The 21,888-nt window shown below is 36.9% G+C and overlaps 1 protein-coding gene across 1 annotated transcript in view; it reads left to right on the top strand.

Annotated features, from left to right (window-relative positions):
* Positions 1-16,414, top strand: part of stab1 (stabilin 1) — a 38,228-nt gene extending 21,814 nt beyond the window's left edge. The window contains exons 33-69 of the mRNA XM_016274559.1: positions 59-163; positions 427-561; positions 643-771; positions 851-904; positions 987-1,100; positions 2,192-2,387; positions 2,481-2,576; positions 2,665-2,710; positions 2,790-2,869; positions 2,996-3,121; positions 3,466-3,539; positions 3,630-3,701; positions 3,806-3,925; positions 4,032-4,079; positions 4,165-4,245; positions 4,496-4,651; positions 5,584-5,715; positions 5,807-5,866; positions 5,936-6,112; positions 6,273-6,359; positions 6,634-6,780; positions 6,983-7,039; positions 8,239-8,425; positions 8,523-8,672; positions 10,696-10,800; positions 10,912-11,019; positions 12,344-12,537; positions 12,621-12,765; positions 12,845-12,978; positions 13,715-13,880; positions 13,983-14,089; positions 14,447-14,566; positions 14,719-14,868; positions 14,955-15,068; positions 15,443-15,589; positions 15,966-16,073; positions 16,186-16,414. Of these exons, the coding sequence (XP_016130045.1) occupies positions 59-163; positions 427-561; positions 643-771; positions 851-904; positions 987-1,100; positions 2,192-2,387; positions 2,481-2,576; positions 2,665-2,710; positions 2,790-2,869; positions 2,996-3,121; positions 3,466-3,539; positions 3,630-3,701; positions 3,806-3,925; positions 4,032-4,079; positions 4,165-4,245; positions 4,496-4,651; positions 5,584-5,715; positions 5,807-5,866; positions 5,936-6,112; positions 6,273-6,359; positions 6,634-6,780; positions 6,983-7,039; positions 8,239-8,425; positions 8,523-8,672; positions 10,696-10,800; positions 10,912-11,019; positions 12,344-12,537; positions 12,621-12,765; positions 12,845-12,978; positions 13,715-13,880; positions 13,983-14,089; positions 14,447-14,566; positions 14,719-14,868; positions 14,955-15,068; positions 15,443-15,589; positions 15,966-16,073; positions 16,186-16,224 (4,266 nt within the window). The 3' untranslated portion in view covers positions 16,225-16,414. The remainder of the gene's footprint in view (positions 1-58; positions 164-426; positions 562-642; positions 772-850; positions 905-986; positions 1,101-2,191; positions 2,388-2,480; positions 2,577-2,664; positions 2,711-2,789; positions 2,870-2,995; positions 3,122-3,465; positions 3,540-3,629; positions 3,702-3,805; positions 3,926-4,031; positions 4,080-4,164; positions 4,246-4,495; positions 4,652-5,583; positions 5,716-5,806; positions 5,867-5,935; positions 6,113-6,272; positions 6,360-6,633; positions 6,781-6,982; positions 7,040-8,238; positions 8,426-8,522; positions 8,673-10,695; positions 10,801-10,911; positions 11,020-12,343; positions 12,538-12,620; positions 12,766-12,844; positions 12,979-13,714; positions 13,881-13,982; positions 14,090-14,446; positions 14,567-14,718; positions 14,869-14,954; positions 15,069-15,442; positions 15,590-15,965; positions 16,074-16,185) is intronic.
* Positions 16,415-21,888: the final 5,474 nt, after the last annotated feature.

Raw genomic sequence — 21,888 nt, 5'->3', positions numbered from 1 at the left:
AAGAGTTACAAAGTAACTTTGTTGCATAAACATATTTGTCTCTGTTTTTTTTTTTTAGCTCTACAACTTGGAAAACAATATCCCAACAAGAGATTATACCATTTTTGTCCCAAATGACAGTGCCATGCAAGAGTACCTGAAAAAAACAAACTCGACACAACTGGTGAGTGGAACATTTTGAAATTACGCTAGAGCATTGGTCTCAAACTCAGTTCCTGGAGGGCCACAGCTCTGCACAGTTTAACTCCAACCCTAATCAAACACACCTAATCAAGCTCTTCAGAATTACTAGAAACTTTCAAGCTGGTTGGAGCTAAACTCTGCAGAGCTGTGGCCTTCCAGGAATTAAGTTTGTGACTACTGCTCTAGTGAGACACTCTAGTCTCACTCATAAAATTAATTGATGAAAGTGTCTCTTTTCAACAGAGCCTAGACATCGTAAAATATCACATAATTCTAGGCGAGCAACTTTTTCCTGAACACTTGGGCAATGGACTTTTCAAAAACACGTTTTTGGGAAATGGCACTCAGATCATGTTTTTTGTGGACATTGATAATAAGGTATTGCACAACCAACAATTGCTCATATTCTGTACAACACTTAGATGAAATTAGTCGTGACTAACTAGTCCTAAACTCCAGACAATGGCCAATGACGTTCCCATAAACGGAAGCTTCACTGAGACGAGGCATGGCACTGCGTTTGGGATCCCACGTGTCTTAGACCTCCACAAGAACCACTGCAGTAAAGTTGTGTTTTTAAAGATTTCTGTAAGTTTCTATTTGAATTTTATGAGGTGAATCTCAAAGTGGCATAATGGACAACGTTAAGGAAAGTTTTTCTTTGCAGGGTCGCTGTGGAGATTGTAACGCTGAACCTAAATGCCTCTATAATGCCAAACCTGTAAGATGACGGAGTCCTTTGTTGTTTTAGTTCAACGTTTATGTGAAAGGAATTTTATGCATCCTTGTGTTCGGTTCTTCAGGTACAGCCAAAGTTCCCTCAAAATATGAAGTCAAACTGTAAATACAGGACAAGAGTTGGAAAAAAGAGAGTGAGTGTGCCAGGCTGTCACATGGACTGCTTGAGAACAACAAAGGTACTTCATTTTCTACTTTTTAACATCAGAAGCATACTAAACAAGTACACAAACTCAGATGCAACTAATTTTCCAGTGCTTTCCAACATGCACGGTCTTGTTGTACGTACTTGAGGGCACTTAGACTTGAGTTCCACTTCAGATCCTTCGATTTCAAATGGGAATGAAATCTGTTGAAAGGATTCTGTCCCTCCACTGAAGTCCAGATTACCAAATCTTTGAAGATCCAAAAAGGCCGCAAAGGCATCATAAAAAGAAACCATATCAAAGAGTTTAATTCAAGCCTTGTGAAGAGATATGAACCCTTTATATCAGGGGTGTCCAATCCTGTTTCCAGGGCCACTGTCCTAAAGATTTAGCTCCAACCAGCCTCCAACATATTTTCCTGGAAATTTCTAATGTGTCTGAAGAACTTGATTATTTGGTTCAGGTGTGTTTAATTAGGGTTGAAGCTGAACTCTGCAGGAACAGGTTTGGACACCCCTGCTTTATATCTTCAAAAGTTTCTTGTAAAGATGAACCAAAGTCTTGTGGGTTTGGAATGAAATGAGGATGAGTAAATTTTTGGGCAAACTATCCCTTTTAGGAGTTAAAATGCAAGAGTTTGCAAAAGTGACACTCTTCAGAGATTTGGACATTTTTACTTCTATTGGTCAATGAAAATTTCACAGACTTGGATCAAGTTGTATTCATTAAATTAATTATATTTCTTCTTGATTTCAAACTGACTTAGCTCTATCCACAGCCTCATAAAAAATCTCACAAATTTGCTGTTAAGCAGTTTATTATTCAGGTAGCTATAAACATGTTGATACTTGTTCCTCAAGATATCTTTTGAACTGTTCCTCGGTCTTGACAGTTGTTGACCTGAAAAGGAAAACTAACTATATAAGAAGAGTATATACTAGTCTCTGCTACAGCGCCCACTTGTGGTAACAGTGAAAATGCAAGCCATTCTTGCACTCTGAACATGCGTGAAATCAAGATTGCACAGCTAGAAATTCCTGCAATTATGTACTGGTAGTGGGTTTACGCTAAATTCAGATTCAAAGCGGATTCAGATTCAAACCTCATGATAACTTTCTTCTTAGGACCATTCCTGCTGTCCAGGATACTTTGGGCATGATTGCTCCAAATGTCCTGGGAGTGTGGATAACTGGTGCTCCAACAACGGTCAATGCAAGGATGGGTTGTTTGGCAATGGGGAGTGTCTCTGTAATGAGGGCTTCCACGGAACGGCCTGCGAGATGTGTGAACCTGGGAGATATGGAAAAGACTGCAAGTCTGGTAACATCTACGAGCAATCTTTCCATTCTACAGTCTTTCCGTAGGCATTCTGTTGAAGCATTATTCAACAAACCCTTGGTTTTCATTTGACAGAATGCCACTGTGAACATGGCAAATGTTTGGACGGTATGGCGGGAAATGGGCAGTGCATTTGTTTCAAAGGTTGGAAGGGAGTGAATTGCTCTGTTGGTCAGTATTAAGGTCAAACTTATTTTATTTCAGATAGCGTGTTTCCCACCTTCATGCACTTGACGTCATAAACTTTTCTCAATTTCAGCGGTAGTTAATGATGCCTGTGATGGAGTTTGTGATGTCAATGCTAAGTAAGTATGGAAAACATAAATATAAGACACATTTTTTAACACATTCAGCACTGTTTATTATGCAACATTTTTCTTCCAGCTGTATCTCGGGAGGTTCAGGAGCTCCTCTAACTTGTTCCTGCATAGCTGGTTATAAGGGTAACGGGACATTTTGCAAAGGTTTGTTTGTGGTTATTTGCTAAGTTTGTCATAAAAAATGTTTTCCCTCAATGAAATCAAAATTCACCTTGTTTACTTTCCCAATACACATTCCTGGTCTTATTGTGAACGATTTGTGTTCCACAGAATTTGACCCATGTACCACAAACAACGGAGGATGTTTCATAAATGCAAACTGCACAAAAACATCACCTGGTGAAAGGAGCTGTACATGTAAAGCTGGCTACATTGGTGATGGGGTTATGTGTCTTGGTAAATGTGTGATTCACTTCCTTTAATATCTAAATGGGTAGCGTGGACCAGTGGATTCATGGAATTTGTGTTTTAGATTTGATGCTTAAATCATCTCTCAATGCATTTGTGCAACATTTGTCAATTTTGCATTTAAATTCTTTATTGATCCCTTGTGGTGTTTTTATTCAGTTGGTCTTAGCCTGCTTTTTATGGTTTCTTTGATTTTAGTTTAGTATTATAATCAGCCTTGATTTTTTTGTGATATGTGCTTAGGTGTGCCTCAGGGCTCTGTATTGGCCTCAATTATCGGTTTTGCATTGTCTGTACTTGTTTAAAGCTGTATAACTGTGTTTTCATTACAGAAATGGATGCCTGCTTATTGGACAATGGAGGATGTGACAAAAATGCTTTATGTATGAAAACTGGACCAAACAGGGTTTGTTTCACTTATTTTAGTACATGCTTAACAACAAATGTTAACATTACAAAGTCAACATTAAGATGTTGAACATTACATTTGTTTCAGGTTGCATGCGCATGTAAGCCTGGTTTTATTTCTCAAGGTCATAGATGTCTGGCAGTTAATCCTTGTCGGAAGGTAACAGAATTCACAAACAATATTACGGCAAATAATTGTATTAAATCATCACCTGATATTAAGTATTTTTGTATGCAAAACATTTTTATTTTATTTTATCACAGGATAATGGCGGCTGCAGTATTAATGCTGTTTGCAGATACCTCGGGGATGGGGAACGTAATTGCACATGCTATATTGGCTACAAAGGAGACGGATTTAAGTGTGCAGGAACTGTTAGTAGGGTAAGTATCATTTAAGATGAATTTTAGGCTAATTAATAATGATTGACAAAACATGAGAAACAACAACTTCTGCTGTTCAAATAAATCTTATAATTGTTTATTACAGGAGCTTCTTCGTATGCCTGAGGCAGCATGGTTGAGGAGAAATATTGGTGTAAGTGCATGTTTCAATTTGTGAGACAATATGCAAATTTCTTGATATAATCGAGATATATTAACAGTAATAATGTGTGTTATAGGTAATGAGAGTCCGAGATCTGTACAGTCAAGGCCCTTTCACTGTTTTTGTTCCTCATGCTGATTATGTGGCAAATGTTTCGGTATGCTGCACTGAATCACTCCTAAGTATTATAACATTATAAGTATTATATCAGTATTAATTGGACTGTAAAAAGTAGGCAATACATAACAAATTTTGTTTTTGAAATGTTGTGTTTAAAAGTAATGCTTGCAAGATTGTGAAGGCAGTTTTCTCTTAGAAATAGCATAAACCATACATTTGCACAAATCGAAAATTTCATGATGACTTCCTTACTTTTTCTATTGTCATATAATTTCTTGTCATGACAGACTCTGCAGGTTGAAAAGTGGAAAAATACAAGTCACAGTTCAGACCTGCTGCGGTACCACATTGTCAGTTGTGAAGAACTGCGTGAATCAGACCTCAAATCTGTTAAAGAAGTGGCTACCAGTAGCGGATATAAATTACGCTTCAGTGTTAGAGATGTGAGTCCTTGAAGTTTCAAACGCATTTTATATTTTCAATATTGAATAATTATCTGAACGAGAATCAGAAATGATAGGGATAGTTCACCCAAAAATTAAAATTCTGTTATCATTTACTCGCCGTCAAGTTGTTCCGAACCTCAGTTTCTTTCTTTTGTTGAGAACGAAAGAAGATATTTTGAAGAATATTGGTAATCAAACAGTTGACTTTAGCCATTGACTTGCACAGAATTTTCATTTTTGGGTGAACTATCTCTTTATCGATGGCAAAAATGCCACCAAAATGAACAACAATGCCTCCCAGATTCAAGATACTGGGGTAAAAATTCAGTTAAATTCAATTCAATTCAATTCAAGTTTTTTTGTACAGCGCTTTTCACCATACAAATCATTGCAAAGCAGCTTTACAAAAAAATTTTAGTTTCTACATTATATTTAGGAGTAGATTGTTAGTGGTGACTATGGCAGAAATGTACAGTAAAAATCAAGCAGTTAGTTACAAACTACATGTAATCAAACAGACAGTGAACACTATTAACTGGAATGATTATATGTTGCGATTAAACTTTTCGATTGCGATTAAACATTGCAATTGAGCAAAATTTGGTACACAATTATTCTATCTTAGAAAAGAATAAAACATCATTAAACATACTGTAAAATGCCAGACGCAGCTTCTGTGCCACATTGCAAGGTAAAGATGGCTTTTTGTTGATTAAAATTGATTGGAAACAGCCTGACTGTTGGTAGTATTCTGACTAATTAATTACTGATTAATAAGATTAATTGAAGAAATATGATAATTTGACATATAAAAGATAACACAGATCCATTTAATAAGTTGATTATAAAAGCTGCCCTTGTAAATCAGTTTCCCAAGTGGAAAAGTTCTTTTCTGACCCTGATCTGAAGTGTCTGCTTTTGTCTCTCAGGGTGTTGTGTACATCAATGATAAGACAAAAATCATCACCAGTGATGTTGAGTGCTCCAATGGAGTTATACATTTCATAGACAAGGTCCTCTTTCCATACGATCTAACGGGCAAGGCAGATATCACCACTGATGTATGTAACTCAACCAAGGTCCACCATTTTGTAAGTTCAGAAACGTCATAAAAATGTCATTCCACAAAGTAAAACTCAATTTATGTTGCAGTTGAACATTACCGCAGCTGCTGAACAATATGGCTTCAAAATCTTCAGCAAGCTCCTACAGGTAATATTTATGCTGCACTTCCATCTTTTTTGGACCATATGATTTTTTTTACAAACATCTTCCAAACAGGATGCAGAATTGATGCATGTGGTGCAGCATCGACCCTTTTACCCATTCACCATGTTCTGGCCAACGGATGACGTTTTTAACAGTCTTCCTGAAGACAGAAAGAAATGGCTGTACAGCGAAGACCATCGTGATAAGTTACAAGCCTACCTCAAAGCTCACATAGTCCGTGATCAGAGGGTACGAGACTCCAACCTCAGTGAAATTCATTTAACTGAAATCAATTAAGTTATATATCAAAGTACCAAGGTGTTACCATCTGATAGCATCACTGTAACATGGTACCGCCATAGTACTTTCTTTTAAGGGTCACAAAATGGTTTTGGATGTATGTTTCCAGGTAGTTGCTGTTGCTCTGCCTGCTGAGAAAAGCATGGAAACATTGTTTGGATCTGAGCTCACCTTCAGATGCAGCAAAAATGTAATTGTATGTATTGGCAAGTTGGCAAAAATTTCCTTCAAAACACTCACATTTGAAATGTTAATGATTTATTTATTGTTTTTGATATTGATGTTTTAACAGTTATAAAGGTATTCATAATGTATGTTATTGCTAAGTTAAAATGCATTATAAAGACTCAAATCTAAGATTGGAAACTATATCATGCATCGTTGCAAATTAATTTGCCGTGTTTCATTGCCATTTTAGTTATATACAGTTTGATTGTAAATCTGCTCACGTCTTCTTGACTGATTTTCAGGGCGACATATTAATCAATGGAAACAATGCCAGAATTGTAGCGCGGAACATGTTGTTTGATTCAGGAATCGCTCATGGGATTGATCAGCTTCTGGAGCCACCAAGCATTGGTGCTCGCTGCGACAACTTCACAAGCATAGAGATAAAGGTACAAAACTTTAAGACTAAAACTGATTATTTATATAATCAAAAACTAAACAAAATAAAAAAAAGCACAAGTGTGCAGAGACCATCTAGTTATTTATCAGTTCAACTTAGGTCCACTACTGGTGCAATTGGTGTTTCAAAGTGATTTTAATATTAAAACAAATGAGCAGTCCTAATGTTATTGTACTGTTGTTTTTGTTTAGGGACTCTGTGGTTCTTGCGGTCTGCTGCCCCGTTGTCCCCTCGGATCAGAGGACTCAGTGAGTGGCTCTGCGTCTTGTTGATTTGTGGTTCTGTTTATTAACAAAACTTATTTGTTATTTGTTTGTTCTGTTTCGTCAACAAAACTTTAGTAGTTAGCGCTTTATTGACTTTCTTTTTGTTATTATTTTGTTCTGTTTCGTCAACAAAACTTTAGTAGTTAGCGCTTTATTGACTTACTTTTTGTTATTATTTTGTTCTGTTTCATCAACAAAACTAGCGCTTTATTGACTGACTTTGTTATTTTTTTGGTTCTGTTTCGTTAACATTTTTAAAAGTCAGTGCTTTATTGACTTGCTTTTTGTTATTTTTTGGTTCTGTTGCGTTAAACAAAACTTTAGCAGTCAGCGCTTTATTGACTTACTTTTTATAATTTTTTGGTTCTGTTTGATTAACATTATTTGGTTCTGTTGCATTAACAAAACTATAGCAGTCAGCGCATTATTGACTTAGTTTTTGTTATTATTTTGTTCTGTTTCGTCAACAAAACTAGCGCTTTATTGACTGACTTTTTGTTATTTTTTGGTCCTGTTTCGTTAACATTTTTAAAAGTCAGCGCTTTATTGACTTGCTTTTTGTTATTTTTGGTTCTGTTTCTTTAACATTTTTAGCAGTCAGTGCTTTATAGGCTTATCGTTATTTTTTGGCTCTGTTTCGTTAACATTTTTAGCAGTCAGTGCTTTATTGACTGACTTTTTGTTATTTTTTGGTTCTGTTGCGTTAAACAAAACTTTAGCAGTTAGTGCTTTATTGACTTACTTTTTATCATTTTTTGGTTCTGTTTGATTAACATTATTTGGTTCTGTTGCATTAACAAAACTATAGCAGTCAGCGCATTATTGACTTACTTTTTGATTCTGTGTTAAAAAACATTTTTAGCAGTCAGCGCTTTATTGACTTTTTGTTATTTTTTGGTTCTGTTGCATTAACAAAACTTTCGCAGTCAGCACTTTATTTGCTTACTGTCATTCATTCATTCATCGTTTGTTTGGTTGGTTGGTTAGTTCTGTAATATTAAAAAAATATTAGCAGTTAACACTTTATTGACTTTTTTTGTTCCGTTGCATTAACAGAACTTTAGCAGTCACCACTTTGACTTATTTTTTTAACCAAGTCAACATGTATTTTCTGTGGTAATCAGTCACATGCTTATACAAACAGGAGCGTGGCTTCATCCAGACTGATCTCTTCTTTACAGAACAGAACTAGCATATGTAGACGACCTTATTCGCCTTACATGTACAGACGGCCCAGTTATTATGGGTTGTACTCGTACGGTTATGGATACAACTCATACAGAGATTGGTTTGGCTGTAATCGGGTATGCACGAAAATGACGTGGGCTGTTAAATGCTGTAAAAAACACTTTGGAAGAGACTGTCAAGGTGAGAATTTAGCACACAAAAAGCAATAAGTTCCTTGAATGTTACATGAAACGATGCAGCCAATAGGTATTAAACTGTGTGTTGGTTTGTGGTTTAGTGTGTCCTGGCGGACTCGAGGCGCCGTGTGGAGAGCATGGAGACTGTGATGACGGGCACACTGGCACAGGGACATGTAAATGTCACAAAGGTTTTACAGGCACAGGCTGTGAGCTGTGTGAAAGCAATCACTTTGGGCCGAACTGCACAGGTAACCTGTTCAAAACCATGAATTTTTCCTAAACAGTCCTCAATTCCTTATCCACAAGTGTTGGTGAAGACTAAGTGAACAGGCAAATCAAACAACTCAACTGTAAGAACAATTATGCAAATAGAGCACTACACAAAATGCAGGATCCAGGTTCAAAAGAAATTGTCTTTGGGAAGGAGACAAAATGGAGCTACTGGCCAGTTGGATAGTACTATTTTGACTGCGATATAAAACTATCCTTTTAAATTAAATTAATATTGAATTGTGTATTTTCTAGAATTTTTTTACAACTTTTTTTACTCAATCAAGACTCCAAAAATTCACCTTGTCTGTCAAGCTAAACATGTCTGTTAGATTTTTACCATTTTAAAATGAGATAGACCAGACATGAAAAAATACTGGGGAAAAAATCTAATATTTCTAGGTAATAAATTAATGTTAATAATTACCTCCCTTTTTCTTTCCTTCTTATTTTTTTTTTTGGACAAATGTTCAAAAGCAAAAGTAGCAAACTTTTTAGCATTTTCATTAAACATTAAATGTGCAATTAAACATACTTTCCAGGCCTCCAGCTCTATGGACAGTTCTAGTCGACTCTGATCCGCTTCCAAAAGTTGGTTGTTCAGTGTCATTAGTTCGTTCTTGCTTTTCAGTAGCTCAGTCTCCATTGCTTGTTTCCTGCAATAAAATTACAAACTGATTCATACACCAAAAACCAAAACTTTGTTATCAGATAGCAGTCTTATTTCATAACACAAAATAATTGAGTTACGTGTTAGAATTAAGTGTTAGAGATCAACTGAACTCACTTTGCAATGGCTTCATCTGAATCTCCTCTGCCATCTAGAAACAATGAAGATGCAATTAGGACAAGCCCTGATTGCATAAATTAAATCACAGTCCAGTCTGTTATAAACTGCCATCATTTTTTAAATTCTTTTTTTAATTCTTTTTTTAATGCTACAGAATGGTACGAAACTTGGTAAAGATTTTGGCACTTGCTATGTGAACACATGAAAAACACCATGAATCAAGAAAGTTAAATGAGTGAAAAGCAGTCACAATTGTAATGTTTGTGGTTAAAAATGGCCACATTGGAATTTAATGGGAAGCTAATTGTATCTAGTGGAAACATTTGGTACTGCATCCAAACTAAATCTTACTGAAAACTTTTTTTTTTTTTTGAGATATCAACCTCAAATTTGGAACACAACTTATTTAGATTCATGGCTTTGATTTTCATGTAGTTTTAGAGTAAAACATGCATTTTTCATAATAATAACTTTCAAATAATTTCATAAATAATAAAAAAGAAAAAAAAGAAAAGAAGCTATTTGGTCATTTTTGACCTCCATGCAAACAGCACCATAGGGTTAAACAAGAAATAAGCCAAAATAGTAAGATAAAATAACTTTAAGATATATTCAATAAAAGCGTTTTTTCTTCTTCTCATGTAAATTTGTATTGTTTTAAGTGAGTTTACATGTAGACAAAATGCTGATTAATAAAAATCTTTGCAGTGTAAAAAAAATTTTTTTGAGTGTAAAAAAAACAGTTTTTCAAAGTCAGTAATATCAATAAATAATAAACAAATATATATATATATATATATACAGTGGGTACGGAAAGTATTCAGACCCCCTTAAATTTTTCACTCTTTGTTATAGTGCAGCCATTTGCTAAAATAATTTAAGTTAATTTTTTTCCTCATTAATGTACACACAGCACCCCATATTGACAGAAAAACACAGAATTGTTGACATTTTTGCAGAAAAAAAATTAACTTAAATGATTTTAGCAAACGGCTGCAATATAACAAAGAGTGAAAAATTTAAGGGGGTCTGAATACTTTCCGTACCCACTGTATATATATACACACAGAAAATTAGACTCAAATCACATTACTTGTCTACATTTACTGTCAGATCAGTATAAATGTTTTTTGTTGAAATTTTATTGTATTAGTACTACTCAGCTTTGTGCTGACAGCTATAATGAACATTTTATTCATCTTTTCTCACAGCATGTAACTGCACCAGCAATGGCAAGTGTGATAGCGGCCTGGACGGTGATGGCAGCTGTTTCTGTCAAGAGGGGTGGACGGGTAAATACTGCGAATCAAAAATTGGTAAGAGCAAATGTCAAGATTTATAAAATATATGCGTAGTGTTGTGAAAACATAGAAAATATTTTAGACTTGTTCAACAGTGAAAACACTCTTTTGCCTGTTATTTAACAGAGGTCAAGCCGATTTGCTCGCCTGCATGTGATGTCAATGCAGTGTGCCTCCCTGAAAATAATTGCGAGTGTGTGCCGCCCTATGGAGGAAATGGCATTAACTGCACGGGTATGAATTGCATCTGTTGTATTAGACTGATTGTAAGATGCCTGTACTGGATTCAAATGGCCTATATATATATATAAATATAAAAGAAGAGGGAGCTCAGATTCAAATTTAAGATGTTCACATGAAAATTACATCTGAAACATGTGGCCAGGGCTCCAATATATACTTAACAGCTTATGACATGTAACCTAATGGCATTAATGCAATGCAGAGATATATTTACTTAAGAAGCAAAATGACTTAAGACTTTGAGACTTGTTTTCTGAAAAATGTATTAAAATTAAGTGAGTTTATGCTTGAACAAATAAGTATGTCAATGGGGTCTTGTTTTTCCTTTGAATTTAGTATATTTTTCTCACCCCATTGACAGATAGATTTTGTTGTTTTATCCCTTTTTCAATGAAAGGAATGTACTATATTTCACTTAGATAATGTTTTTTCTTTAACATTTTGTGTTTTTGGATGATTTTATAGTACTGCGATTTTATGGCATGGTAATTTAAGTTGGAAATTTAAATTCAATCTACCAAGAGCAGCGCTTAAAGACATGCTTTTTTGGGGCGTTAAATAATTGCGCAAATACCAGTAATTTGACAAGTGCAAACATTAGTAAATCGCGTTGTGCAATTCATTTGAATACTCTCCTCCCATAAATTTTGCGTCTGAAAGGGAAACTCCTACAAATGCATATTCAATAAGGTCAGGTGCAAAAATAACTGTGTCCATGTCTTTTCAGCGCTAATTCTTCACTGCTCAACCATTCGAATCTCTGTAGGCGGGAATTATTTTTAATGATATTCTAATGAGCCGCTTTGTGATATCACAAAGCCCGGAAACCAACACTGTAGTCCAAACAAGCCGTTCGTTGTAGTTCTTGAAAAAGGGTTTTTAAAAAATGAAATATCTCCCTTTGGAGTGGACTTTGAGATTTGTAACTTTCTAGATCTTTTTTTATGCCCAAACATACACACTACACACTGACTAAAATTAAAAACGTGAAAAAGCGTAATAGGACCCCTTTAAGTAAATCCTGACAGTACTATTTTACCGCCAAAACACTATTTGCGCTGGCGCAAGCTGTTAGTAAATCTGGCCCTAAGTCTTTTTTTCTGAAAAATATATCAAAATTAAGTCAATTTTTCTTTTTAGGTAAATGTATCTTGATTTAAGAATTCTTAGATGTTTGTAATAAAAAAAAGATGAAAAAAATACTAAGTACGATAGTCTTTTTTTTTTTTTGCTGTGTATATAACATAATAGCCTTATTGTGAATGCTTTCAATGGATAAGATTCAATTTTGATTATGATATGTATGTGTTTCTAGCCCCAGATTTTTGCAGTGAATATAACGGAGGCTGCCACGAAGCAGCTGACTGTTTGCAGAGCGGTATCAATGTTACCTGTTCCTGTCAGGCCGGATACTCTGGAGACGGACACGTCTGCTCGCCTATCAACCGATGTGTAGAGGAGGCGAACGGTGGCTGTAGCGATTTCGCAGAATGCATTTTCACCGGACCTGTATGTGGAACTTCTGCTTTTTGTTAATGTAATCTGACAAGAGTTTTGGATAAACAAAATGTGTAACATTTACCTTGTGGCAGAACGAGAGGCACTGCGAATGTCTCGAGGGGTACGTGGGAAATGGAATCCAGTGTTTGGAGAAAGTGGTGCCCCCTGTTGACCGCTGCCTGGAGGACAACGGCGGCTGCGACCCCAAAGCCACATGCAAAGACCTTCATTTCCATAGTACAACTTCACAATGATTTAATTGACAGCCCAATATTTTGAGTATTCAAAAACAAAGGCTTTTATTCTTACGTTTCAGCGAAAACAGGGGGTGTTTTCCACCTGCGCTCACCTGAGGGGAAGTATAAACTGAACTTCAGCCAAGCACAGGAAGCTTGCGAGGCTGAGGGAGCTACTCTTGCTACATTCAAGCAGCTCTCTGACGCCCAACAGGTGACTTTTGAAACCAAACTTAGCTGTACATATCTTGCATTTATGCATTTTTGTGGAGAATAAGAGCAACAGCCTTTGAGCTTAATGTGTACGGTCACGTTAGCGAATTTCACTGACGAAAAAGGTCCATTATTCATAGTCAGTAGGTTAGCAATGTATAAAGCACAGCTCACACTAAAGTCACTTTCAAGCCAAGCAGCTTGGTTTTGTTGGTCAATATGGTGAATTTTCATGACCAATTTGAACATGAGCGAAATCTGCATGATGAACTTTGTCGCCCTCACGTGAAACTCCCGAATGCGCTGATTCCTATTGAAAATTTACAACATTTTAACGAGCAACAGTACATTTGAACGCACCTTTAAACTGTTTCTTCAAACAATTTTTCCATTGGTATTTTGGTTTTCCAGTAAAAATTCGAAATATTTATTAAATCAGAATGAATTTCCTTGTATCCAGAGCATAAATACATCTTAAAATATTTTTTTTTCTTCACCACTAGTCAGTAGTTTTTCTATGATACATTGCATAAAAGTTTGTTAATTTCAACTGGTAGTTTATTAAATTACATTAGAAAATAAAGCTTTTTTATCTTTTCAAATTTCTATTAATCAAAGAATCTTTAAAAAATTATTAAGCAGCACAACTGTTTTCAACACTGATTATATTAACACTTAAGGCTGGAGTAATGGCTGGTTAATTTACATTATAAAACAAAGCTTTTTTATTGTTCCAGTTGGGAATGCATCTATGTGTGGCAGGATGGATGGACGGGAAGAAAGCTGGCTATCCAATCCGGTTTCCTTCTGCTAAATGTGGTGATAATCATGTTGGTATCGTGCTGTACAAAGAGCCAATCAATGCCAGTTGGCCGTATGATGCGTATTGTTACAGGATGAAAGGTATGACCGTCAGGAAATCCTTCTTAGTTGAAATGTAATATGAAATTTTACTGTACCTGAACAGTTTTGATGTAAAAATGAGAGCCATTTTTTCTTATACAGAGGTGTCTTGTGAATGTAAACCTGGATACATTGGAAGCGGGGAATTCTGTAATGGAGACTTGGCCTCGGTTGTTGCCACCACTTCCAATTTTTCTGTGTTTTACACAGTAAGTAGCCTGTTTCCCTCTAAAAAATAATGCCACTTCCTGCAGGATGATGCCATCAAGGAACTGGCTTTGTAGTTAAAGGCAAAAGACTAACCGAATGGAAAGAGAGGACACAGGAAAAACGGACAAAAAGTTATTTACCGATTACATTATATTCCCCCAAAACATGTTTTGTTATAAATATTTTGATTAAAGAATAGGGAAAAACCAAAGCAATGAAAATCAGCCGAAGTGAAATCAATTAAAAAAGATTTTTTCACATAGTTGTTGTCAATACAAATGAAGTCCTGTTCAAAGAATATCCACGTAATTTCATAAAAATGGAGTCACATATTTCCTGCTGGCTTCCTCCTACAGACTTTACTGAAGTATGCAGAGGATGGTGAGGAGGGCAAGAACCTGCTGAAGTCCCTGTCAGACAAATCATTAAACATAACCGTTTTTCTACCTCAAAACGACGGTTTTTCTGCAAACAAGGTGATTATCAATATAAGCCAGAATGAATTCTCATATGAACATTTTTGAATTACATCTGAGTCAGAGGAAGAAAACTTACAAAGAAAGTAGGAACCAGTTGGACATGCTCTTTCTCCGCTGGCCTTGAGTCTGCAGTTTGTCTCCTTTTTCAGACCTTATCATGGAGGGATTTGCTGTATCATATATCCAACATCAATAGTCTGCACTTCTATGAAGACTTGAAGCACAACACCGTAATCCCGTCCCGTCTGGGTTCCGATCTAGTCGTGACGATTCCTTCCAATTCCACTGGTCAGGCTGAGGTAAACAAACCTTAGCAGCTTCACACCATCAGACCACATTTACTGTACATAGTCAAGAAAACTGTAGATTTTTATTGGTTTCACAGGACTCTCAACCTCAAAAGTTGGTGAATAAGAAGGTCATATTGGCCTGGAACATTCCAGCCATCAATGGTCTGATCCATGTCATTGATGGGCCATTCAGAGCTCCACCTGTTCCAGTAAGTGGCTGCTTTTGTAGAAGTACAATAGAGCATATTGGAGAACTTTGCTTTGCTTTATGGATGCACAGGCAGAATTTATTAGAACATTTCATGGGTAATTGCATTAACACCAATGGATTAAATTGCAGCAGTTTTCAGATAGAAAGCACACTCCCAAGCCTTCTGTTGAACAGTGACTTTATTGAAAATAATTTTTGCTCATCATCAGACAAAGACAACAACTATGACTCGTCAGACTAATTAAAGCAAATCAACACCCTGTTTGACTAACATGGACGTCCGTCTGTCATAGCTTTGCCAAAAACTGGACCTCACTTACAATTCCCAATGAATTTTTTTTTAAGTCATCAGTGGTGTTGTCTAATTTTTAGGTGCCAGCAGTTCTTCCAATCTCGCAGTCCAGTGGGGTTGCAGTCACCACTGTGCTGATTGTTTTTGCCATTGTTGGTATTGTTGCTGGGCTCGCATACTACGTCCTCAAGCACAAGAACGACGCCTTTCGTTTCCAATATTTTAAGGTTTGTTCATGTAATAGAGCTTCCGATATTTAGGTTGATGAACAAAGACACTTTACCGTTGAACAAAATGTCTGTGAACAAAAAAACCTATCTATCTATCTATCTATCTTTTTCAATCTATCTATCTATCTATCTATCTATCTATCTATCGTTCGTTCGTTCGTTCGGTCATTCTGTAGTTCTATCTATTATTATATCTGTCTCAAAATGTAATCTCAAATATTTCAAAACTTTTTTTCAGTTCCAAAGCTCTATACTGTCTTTATAATTAAACTTTATATTGTAATCCCAGAAAACTAAATAAGGTACATTTAATTTGTGGTGTATCATAATCTACTTTCAAAGATGAATGAATGTCTTATTTATCGTTCAACAGAATGATGATGAAGATGGTGCTTCCACAAAAGGTGGTGGAAACCCTGCTTTAGTGTCCATCCCAAACCCTTTATACAGTGGCTACAGGGCGTTTGCAGAGCCATTTGGGGTAAATATAGAAAAACATCCTTCCATGTGCTTGTAATTTTAACTACATGCATGTCTTTGATTGTTATTACTGGTCAAACACAGTTGTACTAATCAACATTTGTTTATTTCAGGATTCAGCTGCTACAGACACACCCAACCTCATTGACTAGCACAGACATCAGCGCCGAGCTCCTCTCCCTTTCATTACCTGAAATCAGCTGGAGAGCCTGACTGGAGGAGGGGGTACACAACACCTTTGTATATGATTAAACATAAAAATAAAAGACTTAAATGCCCTGATTATGTCCTAGACAACATCAGCCAACCGTGGTGCCTTCAGTTCAATAAAAATATCAGCTACAAACACTGGGTGCATTTGTTAGTTTACCTGTTTTCTTCTTGGCCAATCGCAAAGGAAATCAGCTGTCCAGGGACTAAACCTGGGGTCTAATTAATGTCTCCAACTGCAATGCATAATCCCAAAGGTCTTGTCGACATAATAGAAGGGTATTTTTGTCTTGTTCGAGCATACTAAAGATGACTGAAGCGTAACACAAGAGGGAGATGGGTGAAATTTCCCTGAGGAAAACGACCACCTGTTCATATAGTACTTGACAGGAAAACAACATTGTTGATTTTGACCGGCTATGGACTGGGAATGGAGAAGCTGGTCAGATTCGAAAAATGAGTCAAGTTGAGTTTAGTATGGAATTTGAGGTCTTTTTTTTAATGAAAAAATTAGTTTTCATTGTTTTCTGCTCAAATGATTTTTATTTTAAATTTTTAACTGAGGTAGGTGCACATTCTGGGCTGTAGTTCTGCATAAATTCAACTTAAATTCAGGCGTTTTACATATTAGAAAGGCAAGAACACCAATCACAACTGAATATGCATATGAATTCAAGAAAGCAGACCAATCACGATCACTGGTTTGATTTTGAATTCCAAACATTTTAGTCAATAAGAGATTTTTAAAACTTCAGTCTTCAATTTTTTTACAGTGTAACAGTTACAAAAACCACAGATAAAGTAACTACAATAGAAATACTTTAAAAAATACAGTTTAAAAGGACTGTGTACTGTATGTTAAGCAGCTCAAGCTAATTCATCATAAAAATTGTAGCGAAAACGTGATTAATTGTGGGGATGATATGTGTGATTAATATCAATGCAGTGCTGCATTGCAAATACTGTAGTAATAATTTAGTCCATCAATCACTGACAGTGAGCGTTAGACCTCATACAGCTTTTGTCATACAAAAACAGACCTAACAGCTTTATAGTTCTTAAAATGGATTGTAGACTGATTTTTAAATAATTTTCTGTGCTAATTTTTGTAATTTGGGAATTAGTCTGGGGACTTTAGGACCCAGGGCTAATGAGGACTGCAGTGAATTCACAGCTGGGCTTTCCTCCACCATTTTTCCAGTTCCACTCATCTCCCATCCCCCCATTTTCATTGCGCTCTTTCGCAACAAAGCACGACACCCATCCCCACTCTAGACAGAGCGGCTTCTGGGTCACACACAAATGTGTCGCGTCACACCTTTCATTGTGTTTGCTTTGAAATGTATGAAAGGAGGAGACTACAATGTAGTCAAGATGGCATGTGGTGCTTGTCTGTAAGATAAAAAAAAACTTTGAAGTAAATGTGGAGAGGGGTCAGGTGTTGAAGAAGAATTTGCAGATAATGACCAGTATTGGTTCCAAAACATCTTGCCAAATACATGATAAATAGTTAAATTAAATTTGTTGTTACAATGTCTAACTGTTTTTATTACATTCGCCATCGGTTTCTATGAATGTGGCCAGAACTGGCCATCCACCAAAACCACATGCCCAGAATAGAGGTCCCAGAGGCCTTCGGGAGCTACCGAGAGGCGTATGTCTGATCCAAAAAGAAGTTGCTGTCCTTTCAATAATTCAGTAATCTGAAGTTTTCTCATGCCAGCCAGAGTTCCTCAAATGCCAAAGAATGAATGCGGTGATGAGACCAGACGTTTAGGCCTTGTGTTGGTTTGGTGGACTTGGTTCAATCCCTACATATTTATTGTGTCACAGTGCTGAACTGTTTTTGTTAGTGTGAAAACCCAGGACTTATTTTTTATTATCTTTCTAGACAAAAACACATCTTTGAGCCCAAACAATAAGCCCTATAGACAGAAAAATTGGTAGAATGGAAGTACTCCCTAACCAGTGCAATGTTTTGGCCCAACTGGGAATGCAAGGGCTTAATGTCATTGGATTCATTGAATCATTTTTTGCAAATACTACTTTTGTAAACTAATTAAAGCACAAACCCCGCCCACAAACGATTCTAAAGTCTTCATTGGTCAACTCAATCCCAACGTTGATTGTGGACACGATGCTTAAAGGGGTCATATGACATTGCTAAAAAAGAACATTATTTTGTGTGTTTGGTGTAATGAAATGTGTTTATGCGGTTTAAGGTTAAAAAACATTATTTTCCACATACTGTACATTACTGTTGCTCCTCTATGCCCCGCCTTTCTGAAACGCGCCGATTTTTACAAAGCTCATCGTTCTGAAAAGCGAAGTGTGCTCTGATTGGCCAGCTATTCAGTGCGTTGTGATTGGCCGAATACCTCAAGCGTGTGCCGGAAATGTTACGCCCCTCACCATACTGTGATGCCGTGTCCCGGCACGATGAGACAAAACCAATAAAACCCATTATAAACGAGGCATTTGTTGCATCCAGTGGGGACACAGTAAGTACTGATTATAATTACTTATACTGTCTTTTTACGCATTGCGTTGCATCACACCGCGTAAACATAAAACCATGTCTGCATTTGTGATTGGAGAAATGACAAACAAGCACTACTCTACACTGCTCAAAACTCGCGTTTGAATCATCAGTGGCAAATCCTTTAAATATGAAAACGTACTTACAGGCTGTGAGTCAGCATTCTTTGTCAGAACACCGGCATTGCAGGAAACATTCCTCGTCCTCCATAAAATGCACTGGACACATCTGAATATTTGGGTTGAACTGTTCTGGAACAGTGTTGTAAATACAACTTAACCACTGATTTCTAGTTGTGTCCTCTTTTGGAAGACCAAACAAAGTAGTTTCGCTTTCATAACGAAACACAGTATCTCCATGTCATGGCAGCGGCGGCAACAATACTACAGCGAGAATCAAAGTTACACCTTTTTTGCGTGAACATTTGGGCGGTGTTATGCAAATCTTCCCACACAGTGACATAGACATGTGGGGGCGTGTTTGAACGAGGCGTTTTAGGAGGGCATGGACGAGTCTTAACTTTAATAAAGAATATCTCTTTGGGTTTGAGACTTTAGTCTTTGCAACTTTAGGGACCTTATCTATTCACGAACAGCTTGTAACACTCCAAAGAGAAAGGAAAACTTGAAATCACATCATATGACCCCTTTAAACAAATACTAAACCCTAACCCTGACATTAACCCTAGCATTACTGTTCGGAATCATACATGATTTTTCTTAAGTCCAAATTTTTCTTGATGGTTGACTGTGATTGAGTTGACCAGTTAACTGCAGAGAAAGAGTTTGTGCTTACCTGGTTGGGGGGAAAAATCATGCAGTATGTTCAAGGCTGGTTGCCAGATTGTAATCACGCTACATATAAGTATCAGGTATGGCTACTTTTATGGCTATAACTCTTGAACAGAATGCTTGAACAAGGAATGGTTCACTTTGAGATTACCTGAAAAATTTGATGGGGGCTTAGCCACATGTTGGCACTAATATGGTGCTAAAACTGTGGGACTGTTTGTCCAATCAGTTAGAAATTTTGTATGCAATATTGTTTATAAAATATAGCCACTGTCAATAAATTCAATTGATTATCAATAGTTGACAAAATGTGGTGGGCCAGTTTGATTTATGGTTTCAGGGAGCTGGATAAAATATGTTAAAAAAATTTAATCGAACAGAGGTGCTACTATGTTACATGCACAGTCTGTAAGTAGATATACTGTATATTCCACAGTGTTTGATATTGAGACAAAGCAATTCCATCACTTGATGGGCCCCCTCATGCCAAACAAGAACTATTGGTGTTCCTCATACCATTTCAATTTTCTTTTTAAATATGGAATTCCAGTAAAAATAAGGCCCTACAGTAAATGTAAATGATTAATTCTTGCAGCTTTATTTTAATCTGGCCAGACTGGAATTTCTCCAAATTCACATGCCCAGACTAGAAAAGGCAGGCAAATAGAGGCCACCAAGAGGCCTGTGGCAACTTCAAAGAAACAGCAGTTCTCCATGACAGATGTTTGAAATTATACACAACACAACAATGTCCCACCCATTTCATTAACATAGAAGAAAGCTTTTGATGAAACATACTACTTCCTAGCTGGAATTTGCCCAGTGGCATGTGATATTTTCAATTTGATTTACTGAAACGTTGAAACTGTGCGATGAGACCTGGGCCCATATTCACAAAACATTTTATCTTGCCACTAAGAGTTCTCCTAAATTTTCAGTGAAAAGTTTTCTCTTTAAACCTATTCACAAAGCTGCTGAGACAAATATGTTACCAAGGAATAGAGAGAAGTCTTAAGCTAAGAGTAAGGGGGCGGAGTTGCTATGGATGAGTCAGCATGCTTACTAACTATGCACACAGTGATTGACTGATAGGGGAGGGGTCTCTGTCAGAGATTTATTCATAGAAATATTGTAGAGCACGATATTATTTTCAAATAAATATTAATATTCAAATAAAAGGTAAAAAAAATAAATATTAATTGCCACATTCAAATAAAGATTTTAAGATGAGTCACTAATTAAAGTACAGTCATGGCCAAAAGTATTGGCAGTGACAAATTTTGTTTTGTAGATGATTTTTCCACGTTTCTATGGTATATTGAAAAACAATGAAAAGCATATATGTTTTAAGGCTTTTATTGGCAAAAAAATAAAAGGAGTCAGTGTTTACAGTGTTGACCCTTGTTCTTCATAACCTCTGCAATTTGCTCTGGCATGCTGGATATTAGCTTCTGCGCCAAATCCTGACTGATGGTGATCCATTGTTGCCTCATTAGTTCTCTGAGTTGATCACAATTTGTGGGCTTCTGCTTGTCCACTCGCCTTTGAGGACTGACCACAGGTTCTCTATGGGATTGAGACCCGGGGAGTTGCCTGGCCACGGATCCAAAATTTCAATGTAATGATCTTCAAGCCACTTCTTTATCACTCTTGCTTTGTGACAAGGTGCTCCATCATGCTGGAAAATGCATGGATCATCACCAAATTGCTCATGGATCGTTGGAAGTTGTCACTCTTGCAGGACGTTGTAATACCATTCTTTATTCATGGCAGTGTTTTTGGGCAGAATTATGAGAGAGCCCACTCACTTGGTTGAAAAGCAACCCCACACATGGATGGTCTCAGGATGCTTCACTGTTGGCACAACACAGGACTCATGGTAGCATTCACCTATTCTTCTCCAAACAATCGATTTTCCAGATGTCCCAAACAGTCGGAAGGGAGCTTCATCAGGGAACATAACTTTACACCAATCTTCTGCTGTCCAATCCTTGTACTTCCTGCAGAATTTCAGTCTATCCTTGACGTTTTTCTTGGAGAGAAGTTGCTTCTTTGCTGCCCTTCTTGACACCAGGCCACTGTCCAAAAGTCTTTGCCTCACTGTGCGTGCAGATGCTCTCACACCAACCTGCTGCCATTCCTGAGCAAGCTCTGCACTGCTGGTGACACGATTCCATAGCTGACTCCTCAGGAGGAGACGATCTTGGCGCTTGCTGGACACTCTGGGACGTCCTGAAGACTTCTTCACTGCAGTTGAACCTCTCTACTTGAAGTTC

This window comes from Sinocyclocheilus grahami, unplaced genomic scaffold (assembly GCF_001515645.1).
Source record: "Sinocyclocheilus grahami isolate Dianchi unplaced genomic scaffold, SAMN03320097.WGS_v1.1 scaffold87.1, whole genome shotgun sequence".
NCBI classification, from domain to species: domain Eukaryota; kingdom Metazoa; phylum Chordata; class Actinopteri; order Cypriniformes; family Cyprinidae; genus Sinocyclocheilus; species Sinocyclocheilus grahami.
Note: the sequence above shows the minus strand (reverse complement) of the source record. Positions and strands in the feature narration are given on the sequence as shown.